We start from the raw sequence: 20012 nt of genomic DNA, 5'->3' as shown, positions 1-20012 counted from the left end.
GTGTTAATTAAATTATTTAAAATTTAACTAATATATTTTAAATTTTCAATATCTAAATATATTTATGTTAAATTTTTTTATTTTTATATATTATTTTTGCCCCCACTATTAAAATTTTTTGGATTTGTTACTGAGTATTATTGAAATGAGTTTATAAATAATATATATTATTAATTATTAAAATAAAAATTTATATTTTAATATTAATAAAATATTAAAATAATATTATAATTTATCTAATATATATATATGCGTGTGTCTATCTATGTTTTACAAGAATTTTAAATTGACGTGCTTCCGGCATGCGAATTTATGTGCTTGTGTGCTTGTGCCTAGATGTGTGAGACAAAAAAAGATAAAAAAAACATTATAGGTGGATAAGTTTATCCTTATATCCAACACCACCACCAGCTGTAGCTAGTTGCTAGCAGCAAAGAAGCACATCCAATTTGTGTCTTCTTGTTTGCCCATCCAACCTCTTGTTCTATCCTCTTCCTCTCATAACCGCACGACCCTTACCCTCCTTCCCTTTCTCTGGGGCTTGCGGTAGTGGTTGACGGAGGGAGGTATAGCGGCGGTGAATCCCACTAATTTCAAATCCGAATCTGCTTCAAACTGAAACCTCAGTTAACGGTTATGGCAACTGTGGCCTCTGAAGCCGCATTTCTTAGAACAGCTCACGACGTTGCATCCTCTTTCTATTCAAAACGGCAGCACCATTCTCTGGTGACGACGAATAAGAAGCCACATGCTGAGCTTCTGTTTTGTTCTTCCAGAATTAGAGCTTGTCACTCCATGCCTGACAACAAGGATGTCTACAAACAAGTAGGTCTGTTCTTTTCTTCTTTTGATGTTTACTGTGAGAATGCAGCGATTTTAGTTGTTGAAAATTCAATGTGCTTTCGCTCCATGTCTGGTATTGTTATGAGAGGTCATGCATTTCGTTTCTCCCATTCTAAATTCCATTAAGGCTTTGGGTTATATCAAATGCAAATAATCACTTGCTTCTTATAAGTGTTTGAACAGTTGAATGCTCTTCTATAAATCTGATGAGCTAGATTGAAGTCAATGTCAAACTATAAATCTTGGTAGCGTAATGGCTGTTATAACTAATAAATTACTTATTAAATTTTCAATTATTCATGACAGTTATTTCAATATGATCAGGTTTATTTTCTCTAAGAAGGAAAATTGAAGATGCTATTCTTCGTGCTGAGATGTTCACATCAACAGCCTTAGAAATCGAAGAAGCCAAGCGAACTAAGCACGAAGAAATTCTACGTGCTTTTGATATGTGGGATGATCCAGCTAAATCCAATGAAATTCTTGTCAAGCTGGCTAATAGCATCAAAGTGGTTGATTCTCTTAAGGATTTAAGATACATGGTAAGGTTATTTATTTATCTTTTACTCCATGATGGTGTGAGGATTGTTTTGGCCAGTAAAACAGTCTTGCGGATTCTGGTAAGCTGTACAAAAGCATGAGAGTGTGGCAGTAACATCAAACAAAAAATCATGCAGAGAAGTTTCATACATATGACATCTACTTAGATAGCTGTGCTATAAAGCAAATTTTCACCCAAAGTAGTGTAACGAAAAAAGAAAAAAGGAAAAGAGGAATTACTTCATAGTTTTATCACTTGAAGCCATTTAAAATTTAGAAGTGGATTTGAGTTTCTTGCTGCTTCTTCCACCACACCTCTTAAAAAGTGATGAAGCTTCTTTCATTAAATTCCTTATCCTCAAAAGGTTAGCCAGAATTTTTCTTCCAATATGATTATAATTAATAACTTTTTATGAACCTATGGCTCAAGAAGTAGATTTCTATAACCTTTGTCACTCGGTCGCTCCAATTTATTTTCAACATCTTTTGAATTTCATCAAATTTGAAAAGAAAGTGATAATTGTTCTAAGTCTTGCTCCTGCAGGTAGAGGAAGCCAAGTTGATCAAGCACTTAGCTGAGGTGAATGCTATTGATTACGGGCTCTACAAACAAGCATATGATGCATCTTTGGGTGCAAGTAAGATTTTGGATCAATATGAGATGTCTAAGCTTCTTAAGGGACCATTTGACCTGTCGGGAGCTTGTTTGATTATAAAAGCTGGAACTGGAGGCATCTATCCTAAGGTTTGATGAATGTAATATTTGAACTTCATTATGTGATTCTTTGGACTTATAACTTGTGAACTTGATTTATATTTGTTGAATTTTGTTAATACACTTGGTGAAAACTAAACCCGAATTATGATGCACTTCAAAATTGTTTTTCACTTTAGCAATTTTTCACGATCCAAATCAAATAGTCTCTTCTCATGATTTGCTTTGTTTCAAATCTTTATATAATTGTTTCCAAATGCAAATGAATCAAGAGGGCTTTGTTAAGTTGTCAATAAATAACTCATTATAAAACTTTGTCATATCTAATAACATGGGCATTGATGCTAAGGTTTGAAAGATGATTTACAGTAGGATATTATCATGTTGTTTGGTCCATATTATTTGATCCCAACTTTACCCAGTAGGACAAAGCTTAATTGTTGTAATTATAAATCAAATATTTCTTAACAGGTAAACATTTTGAACTAAAATATCATAGTTGTTCTCCTCTTAGAAAGGAGTTGTTTTTTCTTTGGCAATTGAAATTTTAATTTACTTGCACTGCCAGTAAAACCCTACTCATTCATTACATTCATTTCTTTTTTATCCTGTGTGTTTGTTTGCGTGTGTGTGTGTGTGTGTATGTTTTATCAGTACATGGTTGCTTCCAATGGTTTGGCACATATTCATCTTAAGGTCTTCGGCTTGGGTATTCTAAAAGGAGAAAACTAGCATTGCTAGAATTTAATAATTTGTTCCCACAATAAGTCAACTCGGCTTAACTTAGGGTAGCTAGAATCTAGTAGACTTCAGATATTAGTGATTTAGACAGAAAAAGAAAGAAAGTTCCGCCAGCTAATGAATTTGATACATGCATGTTTGTTTGGAAGTGCTTGTATTGAGATGAAGTATCAACATGGTTTCCATCAATTAAAGTTATGCTTTATTAGGACATTCTCTAACAAATTTGAGGTTAATTGTCTCAGATTTTTCTTCAAGTGCTAAAAGTTTCGAATATATCCATTTTACAATTGGTTAATCCTAGAAAGCTGCTAGGAACATCGCGACATTCTAAAATTGACTTGTTGACTATCTGCCTTAAGATCAATGTTTTATGTTGCCACTATTCATTTGAAGGTTTTCTGGTTTTTTTCTTTATTTTTTAAAATTCTTTTGCTCAAATTAGCTCTGGGCAGAACGACTCCTTAGCATGTATCTTAAATGGGCCAAGAAACAAGGTTATGAGGGAAGGATTGTTGATAGGTATCCATTCAAGAACGGAGGAATTAACTCAGCAATGATAGAGCTTGAATTCGAGTGTGCTTATGGCTATCTTTCAGGGGAAAAAGGAGTTCACAAACTGATAAGTGATTCCCCGAATGAGTCTTCAGAGCTTGAGGTCTGAACAATTCCTTTTGTCTTACTAAAAGTAAACATTCATTTCTAGTGCACTGTTATATTCACATGGCATATTATCATAGAGACATTTTTCTTGGGAAGTAGAGTCTTTTAATTCCACATCTTTAATGTTAACTCTAACTCTATCATTGCATAATCATTGTACGGATACGCATAGTTAGCTTGAACTTATCATATCTGTTCTTATAATTGTTGTTGTTACTGTTTAGCAAGCTTTTCTACTAGCCTTTACAAATCGACCTTGTTTCTGAGTAAATAAAACTTTGAATGCTAGGAAAAGTTTCAAATATGAGGTTATGGCTTTTAGAAACTGTGTAGCTCTAGATTTCTGATATTATGTGTCCACAAACAAACCACGATGAAGTGAGAGGTCATGCATGTTTCACCTATTTGCAGTAAAAGTTGATTAAAAAAAAATGACCTATGGAATCTTTTATTTGTTCGCGTCGATAGTTATAAAAATACAATGACAAAAGATGGAACTGTTTTAATTTACTTAAGTGAGATAGTTGTAACCATCCTTTGTATATAAAGGACGTTACCATTAAAACATTGTGTTTTCATAAACTAGATAATGTATTGCAGAAATGCTTGATGGATTCTGGATTGGATGATATTTCAATGACACTAACTTGAGTTCTGATCATTAGCCTGTTATCTGGCTAGATTTGTGACAATGAGGTTCTGCAACATTATTGCTTCGGTTGATTGGATTATAATACTACAATCATCGCATGGCTGTTGACATTTTATATTTTATTGAAGATTTTTGTTTTTTGTTATTTTGAGCTTTTGACTATGCACCAGAAGATTTGATTAAATCATTTTGTTTAGAATGTTTACGGAAGTTAAATTTTACAGGCTAGCTTGGCAATTGTAGATGTTATTCCCATGTTCCTTGAAAATCCGTGTGATCTAGAAATTGATTCTGAGGATTTGATTATCTCATCGCCCTCGATTCCGGCAGAACAGAAGAAACAAACTGGTCTTACAGTCTGCATTCAACATATACCAACTGGCATAAGTGTCCAGTCCTCTGGTATGCCTATATTTGAGTTAAAATATTTACAATTTTGTTGTCTGAAGCTGAAATTGCAATGCCCCACATGTTCTGATACGTAATTTTTCTCCCTTTGGTCATTGATGATCTGCTACTTTACTTGCAATATAGCCCAATTACTTTGCATTGAAACATTTGCAAAATTATTTTCCATCTCTTCCCGCTGCAGTCATGAGGGAAAGTATCATTGCTAGAGCTTTCTGCCATCACTGATTTTGGAATATACTGCATTACTTGTTGCAATAGTATCCTTTTTAAAAACATAAAAAATAAAGTAGTTCTGCTAATTTCCGATGTGAGAAATCGGGATACCTGCCGTCACTGTTATTTTAGATAACTAATGGGTAACAAAAGTCAAAAAAGAAGGGAACCTTGGAGCAACGGTTGAGTTGTTTCCATGTGACCTCAAGGTCACAGATTCAAGCTGTGGAAACAATCACTAATGTAATTATCAGGTTACGGTACGTAAATTACATCCTTTGGGTGCAGCTCTTTCCCGGACTGTGTTAACATGGGATGTTTGTGTACCGGACTGTCCTTTTTTAGTGGGTAACAAAAAGCTCCTCATGCCACATTGTGGATTCTTTGCTAGTTCAGAGAGAGGTAGATCCTGAAAATTACAAGACATTATTTTCACCAAGTATTACTTTATTGTAGTAACTGTCAGTTACTTCAAGTTGTTTTAAGTGGTTCTGCTTTAGTTTTCTTTAAGGAAGGTCTCGAACTTTGGATATGGTGGACGGTGGAAAACTGGTGCCGGTAGAGATTTACTTCTATAGTTGGTCATCCTAGCTTGAACCAAATTAATTAGATTTACTTCTAAAAATTGTTGCTATATAAAGGTTGAATAAGCATCAATATTCACTGTATCTTACCCCAATCTTTGGATTAAGGACTCAAAATTGGGCATGACTTGTCTAGGAAATTATTAATGTGATAGATATTTAGAGGTCATATGATTCTATTTAACAACTTCTGTAATGCTCGCTTTGATTTAAACAAGGTCGCAATTACATTAATTTCTAACATCACTTGGAGAAGTGTTTGTTGGGGATAAAAAATTGTTGTCATCAGTCATCTTTAATCTATTAATAATATGACAGAACTTAATAACACTACCAAGTTTGTCTCCTATATTAGCACTTTTAAAAGTTGATACCAGACTTTTCTTGATTAATTAATTTCATTTATTTATTACTATTTCCCCCCCCCCCCCCCTCCCCCTCTCCCTCCGCTTCCCTTTGTTGTCGTTTTACAGGTGAGAGGAGCAACTTTTCAAATAAGATGAAAGCACTAAACAGATTAAAGGCTAAACTTCAAGTGATAGCAATGGAACAAGGAGTTGAAAGTATAAGGAGTATAAGCAAGGGAAAAATTGTAAATCCGGTGCAAGAAGAAACTAGGAGTTATACCTCTCATCCATACAAGTTAGTACATGATGTAAAGACTGGCATTGAGTTGCCAGACTTAATCTCTGTCTTGGATGGGAATATTGGACCCCTTATCGCAGCTCACGTTAATACGAGACTCATGTCATAAAGTTTTAGAATGAATACCTAATCCAATCTGTAATTATTATTTTATTGGACAATATGATCCATAGTCAAAATAAAATGGCAATTCTAAGCTTTGGTATTTTCCTTTTAGAGAAAAGGACAAATAAGTCTTTGATCCGTAGACATTTAAATCTTCGAAAATTTGAAAATATATTTAAGTCTCTAATCTTTTTAAAACTTGAACATATCGATTTTTTATGTTCACTTGGATTTGTCAGACATAACAAAACATTAAATGTGATTTCTGTTGTATTGACTTGGTTGCACGTGGAAGAGTTTTTAGAATGGGACAAATTAAACTTAGAGATCGATGTGTCTAGATTTTGAAAAGATTAGAGATTTAAATATATTTTTAAATCTTCAGAAACCTAAATTACTGCAAAAGAGTTAGAGATCGATTTGTCCTTTTTTTTCTTTCTTTTATATTAATTGCTTATTCACTACGTAATTCTTGGTTTTGTTCCGGTAGTTAGTTAGGGTAATTTTGTACACATATTAGTGATAAATGCTAGACTTAGAATGTTTATTCCTTGATCACAGCCTAACATCTTTTAAATTATTGGGAATTTGAGAATTTTGAGAATACTTGAAAATTGTACCATTGATATATTGAGAATTTTTTACTTGTTAAATGTTAATGATTAATATGAATTGAATTGGAAATTTTTTTTCCCCTAATTAGCATGGAAATTACACCTGTGTTTATTAGCAGAAAGTGGAGCATTTTATATATTATTTATATATTTTCTTGTGTGGTATTTATTCTCTCTTTATTTCTATCATCCTAAACTTAGCTTGTTTCATCTTCTGATTTTTAACTATTATTACGTACATGTATTTAAAATGATTAAAGTATTTTTTGTCTTTGGAGCCACAAATTTTATAGCCTACCTATTATATTAATTCCAAGTTAGCACTTTGAATCTCTTATATCCTTTTTATTTTTAAATAGAATAATATAAGGCTAAGATGAAATAACAATAAAAATACTTATAGTCTAACTCTTTAGATAATGTAGAATGTTATTTGTTTAAGTAGTTTAAGCATAAAACAAGAATATTATATAAGAATATGTACACTTTTTTATTTTGTTATAGAGCGAGCGCTAAATGGTGTAGGATGGTAATATGTGGTGCATCAGTGCTGTACGCATGTGTGGTGTCAATTACTTAAAATTGGACGGTCCGATTTAAGGGTTAGTAATCGGACAATTCGATTAGAGGGACACAAATCGGACCGTCCGATTTGCGTCTTCCAGGCCACGTGTCGTGCATGCATCCTCCCCCAGTGACGGTGCCCCTTATACGAACATGTTCTCTTGCTGAGTCTACTCTCTCTCTCCGAAGTTACTTTTTTCCTTACCTACACAGCCACCATCTTCTCTCTTGTTCTTCATCTTCACTACAATTTCTTCTTCTTCTGCAGTAAATAAAAAATTTCAATGCCAAAGAAACAAAAATGTAAAGATGTTGATCGTCATGAATTTCATATTATCAATTATCTCTGTCATTCTGATTATGTAAGTTTATTTTTAAATTCTTTTATATTTCAGAATTATTATTATTATTATTTTTAGAAATTTAGAAATATATATTTAAATGATATATATGTGGCTGTAATTGTTATTATTGTTAGAAATTTAGGAATATATGTTTAAAGAATAGTTAGAAATATATATATATATATATATATATATATATTTAGTTAGTGAATATTTTAATCAATAATAATGTTTGAATTAGACTAATATCATTGATTAGTTAAAAGTATATGTTTAGAATTTTTTGTAATAATTTTAAAAATTATATGTTTAGAGTTACGTTAATTGTTGTATAATTGTTTGTAATAATTTTGAAAATTATTTTTAATAATTAGGTTTTATAAAATATAATATATTATATTGCTCCGGTAATAATAATTTATTTATTGTTAGATATTTAAATTGATATAAATATATTATTGTAGTTGAAGTTTTAATAAGTGGAATATGATTAGTTAAATAAGAGTTGGATTTATTTAGTTATTAGTTATTATTAATAGTTAGTTAGTAATTATGATTATTTCTGATGATATAAGAATTATTATTATTATCTGTTAAACTATGAATATATAAATAAATAATTATGTAAGAAACAATTGAATGAAAATTTAGGAAACCGTTGAATTATTAATATTTTGGAATTAAATTATTAGTATTATTAATAATTATTATTATTCTGGATGTAAACAGTTGGATTAGTATTAGTATAATAAATTAGTTATTATTATTAGGGAATTATTAACTTTTAGTAGTAAATTAACATGTTTTGTGTAGTTAAAGTTGAAAATTTTTTTATTAATGATAGCTAAATTATTGGTAGGTTGGTTGTATTTATATGCATGCATGCTACTTACTAAATTAGCATTAGTCTAATAAGTGAGTTACTATTATTAGGGAATTATTAACTTTTAGTAGTGAATTAGTAATTATTATTAATTTACTAATAATTTATTATGTTTTTGTAGAATTTACGAAATTTGACATGTAATTATCTACTGTCTTCGGATTAGTACAATCATGCTATGGAGGAGCATTTATGATTTACTGGTTTTTATCATGTTTTCCAAATTAAAATAATTCAATGTCAGAAATCACTGGTAAATACTCTAGTCAAGAGGTGGCACCCAGACATACACACATTCACCTTTCGATTGGTGATTATGCTGTGATATTGGAAGATATGGCTTTGATTCTTGGTCTTAAGACAAATGGTCTTCCAGTGAGAAAAGTGACTATGAGTAGTCACGAAGCCTTAGAGGCTGAGTGTTTGCATCATTTTGGGGTTGCACCGAAAAAGTCAGACTGTAGAGGAAGCTGCATAAAATTGACATGGCTTCGGGATTTAAAAGAATGTTTACAATGCATTGACGAAGACAATATTCAGAGGTACGTGAAGTGCCACATTATGTTGTTATTTGGTATGATCTTGTTTGGAGACAAGTTTGGGGCAGTTGTGCACTGGAAGTTTCTGCCTTTGCTTCGTGATTTTGGCAGATCAGACAGTATAGTTGGGGATTGGCATGCATAGCACATCTGTACAGGTCGTTATGCAAGGCTTCTCGTTTTGACTGCAAGAAAATCAACGGTCCACTAACACTTCTACTAGCTTGGGCTTAGCTCCATCTACCACATCTTGCGCCAGTTCCTAGGAAGCTCTACAGTTTTCCGATTGCAAATAGATAACATTATCGACTTACATCGTACATTCATATTTAGCATCCAGTTGTGTTAATGAAATAAATTACCTTAGGTGGCATAACTGAGACCATGGAGGTGGACGCTATAGATATCTTAGTCTTGCTCACTTTAGAAAGTCATTTGATGATCTTCAGGAAGGTCAGGTTTGTTTTCATTAAAGGAGTATTTGTTTTTATTTTAGTGTAATTATTATTTGACTTGTAATCATTTGTTTCTTTTATTGTATGCAGTTTGTGTGGGAAGCCTATGCTGTTGATCGCATTGAGCCAGACATAATTCCTGTAGAAATCTACATTGACTCAGTTGTGTGGAGCGCTACGGTGCCATTGGTATCATTTGAATGCATTGAGTGGCATGCAACCGATCGGTTTAGGCGACAGTTCAGTTTTATTCAGGGAGTTCCTCATCAGGAATGGAGTTTGGATAAGGCATACGGAAAAGTCTTGACTGGTCCTAAGAATCTTGATTAGGTCACAGCCACAACTCATTCATTTTGGGTGATGCAGTGGACAAATAGGTATAATCATATTCTTTCTGAGATTCCCATGCCTCCACAGCATCCCTTAGAGATTTACATGCATTGGTACCGTACAAAATATGGCAACCACTTGAACTTGTCGGATCTTGTGGTGCAAGAGAATGATGAGAATAATCCAGTTAGGGATGATGACAACCAAGAGCAGGAGAATGATGAGCCACAGTCACCGCCAACTCCAACCTCAACCTCCAGAAGAACAACCACAGTCCTCGATTTCATATGTACCTCAAACACAGTTTACCCCGTCATACCTATTAAATCAGAGTACTGGAGTACTCTACTGACTTTTGCTTAACCAACCATGCTTTTCAATAGCTGATGGTGTAATTGAACTTCGACTGCACTTCCACAATAACTGATTTTACCTTTATGGAGGGGTCAGTCTTGTAACACTCTAATTACCCTAAGCCTTATCTCATGTCGTAAAGCAAAGGTTAATCAGAGGTTATGACAATTCTAAAGCTTGATACATATTTATATAGAAGGAAATGATATATTCTAGAAGCCCGATGAAGGATTAAGCTCAAAAGCAGAGTCTAAAAAGCGCAAAACGTTCATACGAAGCTACTCTACTCGAGGCACAAGATAAAGATATAAGATAACAAAATATAATTATATAAGAGAGTATAATGATCATAAGATACTAGCCACAGCACGCGGAGTTTAGACCGACTAGTTGTATACAGACATACAGAGTTTTGATAGGTAAAACAGCATATACAAAAATATCTCTCATAAAGTAAGCCTCTAAGGCAAATAAAATACAAAAGTGAGAGTACTAATAAAAGTAAGTCAAAAGACTCCGAAACATGATAAAGGTCCTCTGCTCTGTCACCATCAAGCAACTCACCGAGGTGGGTTGCGACCTGCATCTGTAAAAGCAACAACAAAGTATGGAATAAGAACCGGAGGTTCTCAGTATGGTAACAGTGCCCAGTGATGTAAGATATAAGACTCCAGGACGCCAGAGGCAATCCTAGAACTTCGTATCCATCACAAGATTCATCTTAAAGAATAACTAAAACATTATAACATAACTTAAACCAAAATATAATAAAGGGGGTAATCTAACTTAGTGGATTTCTAAACTAACAACTCTCCGCTGTCCCACAGCCTTCACCAACCTATCCTCCATGCGATCCCATCGCCACCGCCTTCCGAACCTCCTCAATCTCAGTAGAAAGCACAATTAATACAATGCAAGTAAAATACAAGTATAAGCATGTATATCAAGTAATTCAAATAGGCAATTAGGCATGTTATATAATTAAGCAAACAATACAAGTCGACAAAGCAAACAGACAGATAGAATATGCACATGATAGATGCCTGTCCTATTGGCTGTAATATCACATTGTCGGTTCAACTGCCAACCCGACACATCTCCATGGAGATGTCGCCTTTCGGTCACGTATACAATGGGTACCCCCTAGGGATATCGTGCCCCGGCCCACGGTCCCGGGATATAGTGCCTGCGCACACTCTTGTAATTCCGAAAGGATGCGAGCAGGATACTCTGCTACAGACCTCACATCTCAACGTAAGAAGGACTAACCACCGCCCTTACGCCGCCGCCGCGACCTCGACAGGTGGGATCCAACCGCTGTCCCTGCCAGGCGCATAGAGTCTCAACAATCTCATTAAAATGTTTCATCAGTAGTTTTCGAAATCATTTCATTCAGAGCTCATTAGATCACTACTTTCACAATTCATCATTCCAATCTCATTAGTTCACCTCTTTCACAACTCATTCCGAACTCATTAGTTCACCATTTTCACAATTCATTATCAATAATCACCCATACCATGCCCTCTCACTCAACCAAAACCAGCCTCAGTACTTCAAAAACCTAGCCTCCGTTCTCTAACCCTTTACCAGAAATACCGAATTAAACCACCTATGACCTTCTCTATGTTTTGACATCCAAAAATAAGCTAAAGAGTCTAAGATAAGTGTCACGGAGGTTTACAAGCTTGCCGGAAAGGTGAAACCGTTAAAAACAAGGTTTTTATTGAAAAATAGGACAGTGTACGTACGCACGCCCAGGAGAATTTTCAAGAAGTGTGTGTAAGCATAGAGGTGTGCATACGCACAGGAGTAAAACTTTCCATTCTGCTTGTTCACACAATGCGTGCGAACGCCCTCAACAGAATGCACCTTCCAGCGTGTGCGTGCGCACATGGCTGTGCGTGTGCATAGCTTGCAAAATTTTGTTGGTTGTGTGTGCGCACAGAGTGTGCTAGCTCTCTCAACAGTAGCCATATCTCCGTGTGTGCGTGCGCACAAGGATGTGTGTGTGCACATTTTCAAAAATTCACATGGTGTGCATGCGCACAAGGCTGTGCGTGCGCACACAAACCAGAAAACCACAAATTCTGCAGTATTCACATAATTCAGATTTCAGACACCAAATTTCAACGATGATATCTTTCTCTTTAAAATTCAGATTTCTAAAAAATTTATACCATTTTAAATTGAATTATCTTTATTTTGATATAAAAATCATTAAATTTCAAAAACCGTAGCTCAAGATATGATCCGTCAAAGTTAGCCCAAAACTCATTTTTAAAAAAATTTTACAAGTTCTCAACCTTCCAAATTTCCAACCAAAACCAAACCAAAACCTCACCAAACTCCAAAACACATCAGATCTTACCCTTTTTATATCTCAATTCACCACTTCACCTTATACAATCATCAATCCCAATTATCATTTACATGATGCTATAATCATTTCTCAACCAACACTTTAATCAATCATCATTCCACCATTACCAATCATCATAATAAATCTCATTCATTCACAATATCAATTTTCAACACTATTTACCAATATTAACATCATTATTTATCCAATTCATCAAAGGCATCAATCCATCATACATCATCACTCACCAAGTTCACCAACCAAATTAATCCAATCCTATCGTATGGGTCACTAGCCTAAGTGTCCAGAAATATTATATATTACATAGAAAAAACCAAAACCATACTTTGGCCAATTCCCAATATGCACTAAATCATCAAATTGACCTCCACCAATCTTCCACGAGCTCTCAACTCAATCAAGCCACCAAGTCCACTTTCAAGTCACCAACATTTTCCACACAACACCAATTCAAGCTAGAAATTACACAAATTCCATAAATCAAACCTAGAGTTTCATATATACACAAAACCACAAGAGATCAAGCATACTCACCTTACCAAATGTGGATTGGGTCAAAACCCAATAGGAATCAAGTGCTAGAGTGTACCTAAACACCAAAAATCACAAGATTTTACTCAAAACCAAAATCAAAACTAAATTTTCGAATTTCACAAGGGCAGAAAACTGGGCAAGGAATTTCAAGGTATTACCTACATAAGTGAAATAGAACTAACGAGCTCGGTGAGAGTTTCGCGTAGCCGCTGACAGCACGTGAATCGGAGCACTATAGCTCGAGATATGGCCACCGGAAGTGATGAATGAATAGTACCGTTTCTCTCTTCTTCTCCTCTTCACTTCAGCCACTCAACCCTTGTGTTTGTGTGTTTGTGGCTGAAAGGTTCATTAAACGGGGTGTTATATATGTTGGGCTTGGGCCCAACTTGGACCCGGTCTAACCCGTTAGCATTTTCAGCCCGTTTGGCCTAACTTTGGGCCAAACCTTTAAAATTAGTGTCCAGTTTTTAATTCTAAATATTTTTCTAAGATTTCCTACTGTTTTTATTATTCTTGCACAGTACCAGAGAGACTTAAACCAGTTCAACCGGTTCATCTGTCGGTTCGCAGTTTTACTCGGTTTTTGCAGAAAATTACATTTTCCAACTCAGAAAAATCTACTGAGTCCAAAAATCATATTTAAATTCTCTAATTCACATTCTAAATTTTTTGATCCTATTTTGGGCAATATTAATTATTTAATTAAACGGTTAATTAATCGCGGTTCTTACATTCTCCCCACCAAATAAGAAATTTTGTCCCCAAAAGTTGGTTTACCTATCATCTTCATTAAACGTCCCCTTAACTTAAACTTATCTCTCACCATTCCTCGTTTCATTCCTCCACTTCAGCTCAAATTCCTATTTACATCTTCTATTCTTAATTATAACTTCGTATTTTAACTGAATTCAAACCTATATCGTACTTGTCCTTCTCACTCTTAACTCCATTAGATCAACCTCAATACAACATTTAGCATTTCAATTCAATGCCCTTCCAAATCTATCTTCCAAATAAATTAGTTCTTATTTCAGTCTAAGCCCAAAGTCATCATGATCAAATATCGCAATCCCTATATTCCCGACACAACAATTGCAGTCAGTTATCACCCAAATCTAATTTATTCACCTACCCTCATCTTCACAGCCTATCCCAACTCATTCTAATCTTATAGTCACAATCAAACTTAGCTTCTTAAAGGTCCTTACATACCTTAACTCACTAAACTCCTCAAGTATTTAAACCTAAGATACGTTTAGTCATCGTCCTACGACCTTTACTCACAATTATTATGTGATATTGCATTCCATAAGCTTCTGCTGCGCTACTCTGATTTTGGACAATATTAATTATTTAATTAAACGGTTAATTAATCGCGGTTCTTACAAGTCTCAACCAACGGCTTTATTGCTTCTGTAATTGTATTCGAATTCAGCTTCGAATGATCCTGAGAAATGGTGGCTCTGGTATAAGTGTGATTACTATTATACCTCCTTACAACCCAACAATATTTTTTGCTGATCATGCTAACCTTAATCAGCCAATCACAACCTGACCCATACTGTGTACACTTGGCATAAAATATCAACGGTTCTGACTCATACAACCGGTAGTCTATACCTCTTCGAATGGTACAATCTTTCATCGCCATAATAACAGCTTCCCTAGAACTGAATTCCATTCCCACAGCAAATTCACTATCTGCGACAATAGAAATTTCTACCACGACGACAGCCATACGATAAATATTTAATACATAAATATTTAATAAGTGAAATTAAAAGTAAATCAACACTCACTAAAAAGATTATTATCATTTATCTGAGAAATACTAATTAACAAATACTAATTAACATTTATCTAAATCAATAACTAACTAAAAATATTATTATCTTAAATTTAACTAAATAAACAAATAAACAAATGCTAATTAAGTATATTTTCCGGAAATTATTATAAATTATTACAAAATTCTAATCATTCGTATGAATATAGGCAATTACGTACCTGCATTCATATATTCCGGAAACTCCGGAGCATGCATGGCTTTCAAATCCAAAGCTCGCATGAAAGATGGCTGGTAGGAGCCCAGTGTCCGTTAGGAATTTTCGCATAAGATTATGATTCCATCGATGGTATAGTTCCCAACCGACGAACAACTCCCGACCAAATTTTGGAATCAAAAGACGTCACTATTCAAAATCAATATAAATTCCGGGAGTTTGAATTCCTGGGTCGTCTCCCAAGGACTAGTGATCAATGAGTGTGTAATTTCGGTTGTGAAGGCAACAAGATTTTCAATGAAGATATAAACAATTAAAGGAATAAAAGAACATTTAAAATTGCAAGTAATGAACAAATAAAGAAATTAAAGAACTAACTATGTAATATGGACAAGTAAGATATGAAAGTGATTGATGTATGTATGTATGTGTGTGATTCAAAGCATAAGTGAAATCTTGGCTTGGGATGAGCTAAGGGTCCTTTCCTTGTTGGAACCATAACTATGACAATTGTAATGAATTAATCTCACTTAGTTAACCCTCACATCAGAGAGTAGATCAAATGAGCATAGTTGTTCTTAATCCATAAATCCTAACTCACTTGCTAATTGCCTTAGTAACAAGTTAGCGTTGGTAGAAACAAGAACAATTAACAATCCAAGGATTATCACTAAATGTTGGACATTCCAACTCTAGGAACCCAATTTCTCATTTTCCCCATGCCAAGAGGTAGAAATTTAGCCCATAATCAAAATTGACATTTCCACAAACACTTGGTGGGCATAAACATTAAACATGGAAAAATTGAGAAAATGCTTGAAACTATGAGCAACAAATGATCAAATTCAATAATAGCAACTCAACCAAACATATAACAATCATCAATCATCAAAATCATCAACAAGAAATCAAAATTGCAAAAAGTATATATATTAACACTATAACTTTAATTACAAGAAAGAGTATCAAAATTGTAACTATAAAGAGTAGTAATTAAGAGATACTTACAATGGAGGCTAGCACAAACCAAGATCAAAAATAGAAAGGACACTTGAAATGTAAAACCCTAATATGAACCCTAATGGTGTTGAGAGAAAACTTAGAGAAAAACTAAAACTAAAGCCTCCTACTCTATTCTAAAAACTACCCTAATGATATGCTATGCTTCTATCATGTTTGCCCCCTCCAATATGAGTTTTTGGTATCAGAATTGGGCCTCCAAGCCCCTCAAAACGCGAGTCACGTGCAATTTTAATGAAGGATGTGCGGGCACCTGTGCGTACGCACAGACGTGTGCGCACGAACACTTCGCCGAAATCTCAGGTTGTGCGTACGCTCAAGGGGTTGTGCGCACGCACACTTCGCGATTCTTTGGATGCTTGTGCAATGCGCCAGATGCTGTGCACTCATATACTTGGCTCTGATTTGCTACCTGTGTATGTGCACAAGGGCTGTGCGCACGCACACATCAATTTGTTCTTCTCCTTTATTTCTTCATGTTTCCTCCTCCTTGCATACTCCTCTTCCATTCTCACCGAGCCATTCCTAACTTATACATCTGAAATCACTCACAAACAACATCAAGGTATCGAATGGAAGGCAAATAGAATAAAATTGATTAAATTAGGCACAAAAGAGCATGTTTTCACAATCAAGCACAATTTAGGAGGAAAGCTTAAAAGCATGCTATTTAATAGAATAAATGCAGGTTTATATGATGAAATCCACTCAATTCCAACCAAAAATTATCATAAAATATAGATTCATCAATGGCTCCTCAAGCGGATGTTCGTTTGCGAGTGCATTTGCCACGTCAGTCACATTTGGAGCCATAGTGCCGTCACTTTGATCTTCGTCTCCGTCTGGACCAACAACTTCGTATTTGCTTTCAAATTTTTCCTCACTGTCACTATTGTAATCTTCCCGTTCAATATTTCGGTTGGTTTCAGATTGTTCGAACTCAATATACAACTCAATGAACGATATCTGAGCGCGACTTTCAATGTACATTGAAAACATCTCTTGCATGCTCGCTTCATCAGTTACATATTTTGTTTGAAATTGAACAAATCCACCAAATACCGGTATAGGATATCTGTATAAAATACATGATATTTTCCTTAACACTACAGAACCTATCTTCTCACAAATCCCACCTTTTAGTTCTTCGAATGAGATTGTGAATGGAATAACAATATCTAACGGATTTTCACAAATAAATTTTACTCCTTCAGATGTTTGTAAGAAAATCTAATCGAAATAATATACTTTTAGTAGAACTCTATCATCCATTTTTCTCACTCATATGAATATAAACTTCACTATCAATTTTTTTTTTTACTTTATACGAACTAATAGAAGAACCTAAGGGAACGAGTAAGCTGAGGGAAGAAGAAGAAAACAAGAAGAAAAGAACAAGGAGAGGAGATCTGAGAACCCATCTACGAGTTTCACACACACATATATACATATACATATATATCAAATCGGACCCACCGATTTGTACTCACAAATTCAAATAACACTTATAGTAATCAAATCGGACGGTCCAATTTGACTCTGGCGAAATAAAAAAAAAATTCTATATGGAAATCAAACGGTGATAAGTGGATATCTTATACACTTTTTCTAGTTGTTTTTATATTTTTTTAGTTAGATTTTATTAAATTTTACTATGTTTTAGTGCGAAATTCATCTTTTGGATGCTACTTTGAATTTTTGTATTTTTTCTATGATTTTAGGTGATTTTTGGGCAAATTTGGCAGAATCTTGTTCAGAGCCGAAGAAAGGATAGCAGATGTTGTCAAATCCTGACCTCCGTGCATTTCAATGAGCATATCTTGAGTTACAGAGGTCCAATTGGCACGTTCTCAACGGCGTTGGAAAGCTAACTTTCAGAGGTTTCTATCAATATATAATAGTCTATACTTCTCTTCCAGAAATACTGCCCAAAACTGGCGTTGAACATCCACATATGGAGTTCAACGCCCAAAGAGGAGCAATCCCAGTGTTGAACGCCCAAAACTGGCGTTCAACGCCAGCCAGGGAGCTGGGACCAGCGTTCAACGCCCAGAATCTAAGTTGAACGCCAAGCATCAGTCCAAACACTCACCAAGTGGGTCCCAAAGTGGATTTTAGCACTCCGTAGCTTATTTTATTTTCTTTTTGTAATTTTTAATTAAAAACAATATCTTTTAGGTTTAGTGTTAGAGATTTTTACTATAAATAAGAGACTTCCTTCCTTATAAGGATCACGCCTCCCCAAAGGGGAGGATCAGACACATTACTTTACACTTTCTTTTCTGTTTTTTCTATAAATTATGAGCAACTAACCCTCCTAGGTTAAGGTTAGGAGCTCTGTTTATCTCTATGGATTGATATTTACTATTCTATTTTAATATATGTTTGATTTAATTCTAAAGTGTGTTTTCGTTCTTCATCAAAATAAGATTGGGTATGTCCCTTTCTCTACATGGGTTCTTGTGATATTGGGAAAAAGTCACTTGAGCTATAGTTTGAAAATACTCCTCCTAAACCAACAAGTTATCTGGGCTAATTGAGATATGTGACATATAATCTCGTTAGTTATGGGTAATTGAGGTTTCTGTGGCACTACTAGCTTTCTGAACTTCATCCTCTAATCCGAAAGATCCGACATTGTCTGTGGCGTTTTGAGTAGGATCGGAGGAAATTAATTCGCTGAGAGGACAAGATTTAATTACTTACAGTTTGCCATAGAATGAGTCAGTCATTGTTAAAATGGTTAGTGAGAAATATTAATTCTGAAGGATAAATATCTCCGAGGCTTTAACTGTTTTCTCATTACTGTTTCTACACCAATCCTTTATTGCTTTTTTTATTGTTTTGTTTTATTCCCCTATAACAACAACTTCTTTTCTGTTTTGCCTGACTAAGAAGTGCAGGATAACCATTGCTTGCTCAATCCAACAATCTTTGTGGGATCAATCCTCACTCACCTGAGGTATTACTTGGACAACCCAGTGCACTTGCCGGTGAAGTTGTGCGAGTTCAATTTCGCGCACCAAACAGTCCGATTTTCTTCGCCAAAATTCAAATTTTCCCTCTTACACAAATCGGACCGTCCGATTAGTGAGTTTAATTTTTTTCCAAAAAAATCGGATGGTCCAATTTCTTCATCCCTTGTTTTAGAAAAAGCTGTCCCACATCTATGTTTAGCCCCCACATCCTCCATAACAACACAAAAACACACATGCTTTTTATATTTAAAAAAATGAGCCAAAATATGTAATAATCAAAGTGTGAAGGAAAGACGTGTATTAGAAAAAAAAAATAACGAAAAAATGACAAATTTGATGACTGACACGTCATCACACCATTATACATGGTCAAACTATGAGATGATACGTGTTACAAAAAATCCATGTCATCAAGCCACGTCAATACGTTAATGAAAAATGGATTTGAGACTAATATAATACAATTTTTCAATTCTAGAGACGTAATTGATACAATTAAAATTTTAGAGACGATTTTAGTGCACAACCACTTTGAGAATTTAGTAGCTGCGGAACTAATGATCCCATTTACATATGCTTAATTGGAAAAGAGGAATAAAAGACAAAATGTATATGCAAAAGTAAAAATTTTTAGTTATATAATAAAGGTAAATTGTATAAAATTTTAATATTTATATATACTGCATCGGATTTAAATTCATATATAATTAATAAAGTTTGCCTATTCTTAAAACATTACATCATAATTTGCTAGTCGATGAATGAAAACGAAAAAATTTTAAAATTAATGATCCGATGTACATCTGGTTAAATAATAATAAAAAAAACAGAGTAATAAAAGACACTGTCTATATATGATATGCATGGGGATGAAACAAATAAAAAAAATGATTAAA

The 20012-nt window shown here is 34.3% G+C and overlaps 1 protein-coding gene across 2 annotated transcripts; it reads left to right on the top strand.

Annotated features, from left to right (window-relative positions):
- The first annotated feature begins 272 nt into the window (after nt 1-272).
- On the top strand, nt 273-6237 carry LOC112727559 (peptide chain release factor PrfB3, chloroplastic). Of its 2 annotated transcripts, none has more exons than XM_025777358.3 (6): nt 273-825; nt 1168-1385; nt 1928-2128; nt 3285-3497; nt 4379-4556; nt 5836-6237. In XM_025777358.3, exons 2-6 carry the CDS (start codon nt 1218-1220, stop codon nt 6114-6116), a joined length of 1041 nt encoding a protein of 346 aa, XP_025633143.1. In that variant the 5' UTR covers nt 273-825; nt 1168-1217; the 3' UTR covers nt 6117-6237. The 2 variants fall into 2 exon arrangements, with proteins under 2 accessions (XP_025633143.1, XP_025633142.1); XM_025777357.3 differs by having other exon boundaries at nt 273-829.
- The last annotated feature ends 13775 nt before the right edge of the window (nt 6238-20012 follow it).

The sequence above is a fragment of the Arachis hypogaea genome, chromosome 12 (genome assembly GCF_003086295.3).
Source record: "Arachis hypogaea cultivar Tifrunner chromosome 12, arahy.Tifrunner.gnm2.J5K5, whole genome shotgun sequence".
In the NCBI taxonomy this organism is placed as follows: domain Eukaryota; kingdom Viridiplantae; phylum Streptophyta; class Magnoliopsida; order Fabales; family Fabaceae; genus Arachis; species Arachis hypogaea.
This window is presented reverse-complemented; position numbering and strand designations above follow the sequence as displayed.

Bases quoted from the DNA above. Each gene is read 5' to 3' on its own strand.
- LOC112727559 (XM_025777357.3), top strand. From the start codon at position 637: ATGGCAACTGTGGCCTCTGAAGCCGCATTTCTTAGAACAGCTCACGAC. The intron at 3,498-4,378 runs GTCTGAACAATT...TAAATTTTACAG, and splicing joins ATGAGTCTTCAGAGCTTGAG to GCTAGCTTGGCAATTGTAGA. The intron at 4,557-5,835 runs GTATGCCTATAT...GTCGTTTTACAG, and splicing joins CATAAGTGTCCAGTCCTCTG to GTGAGAGGAGCAACTTTTCA.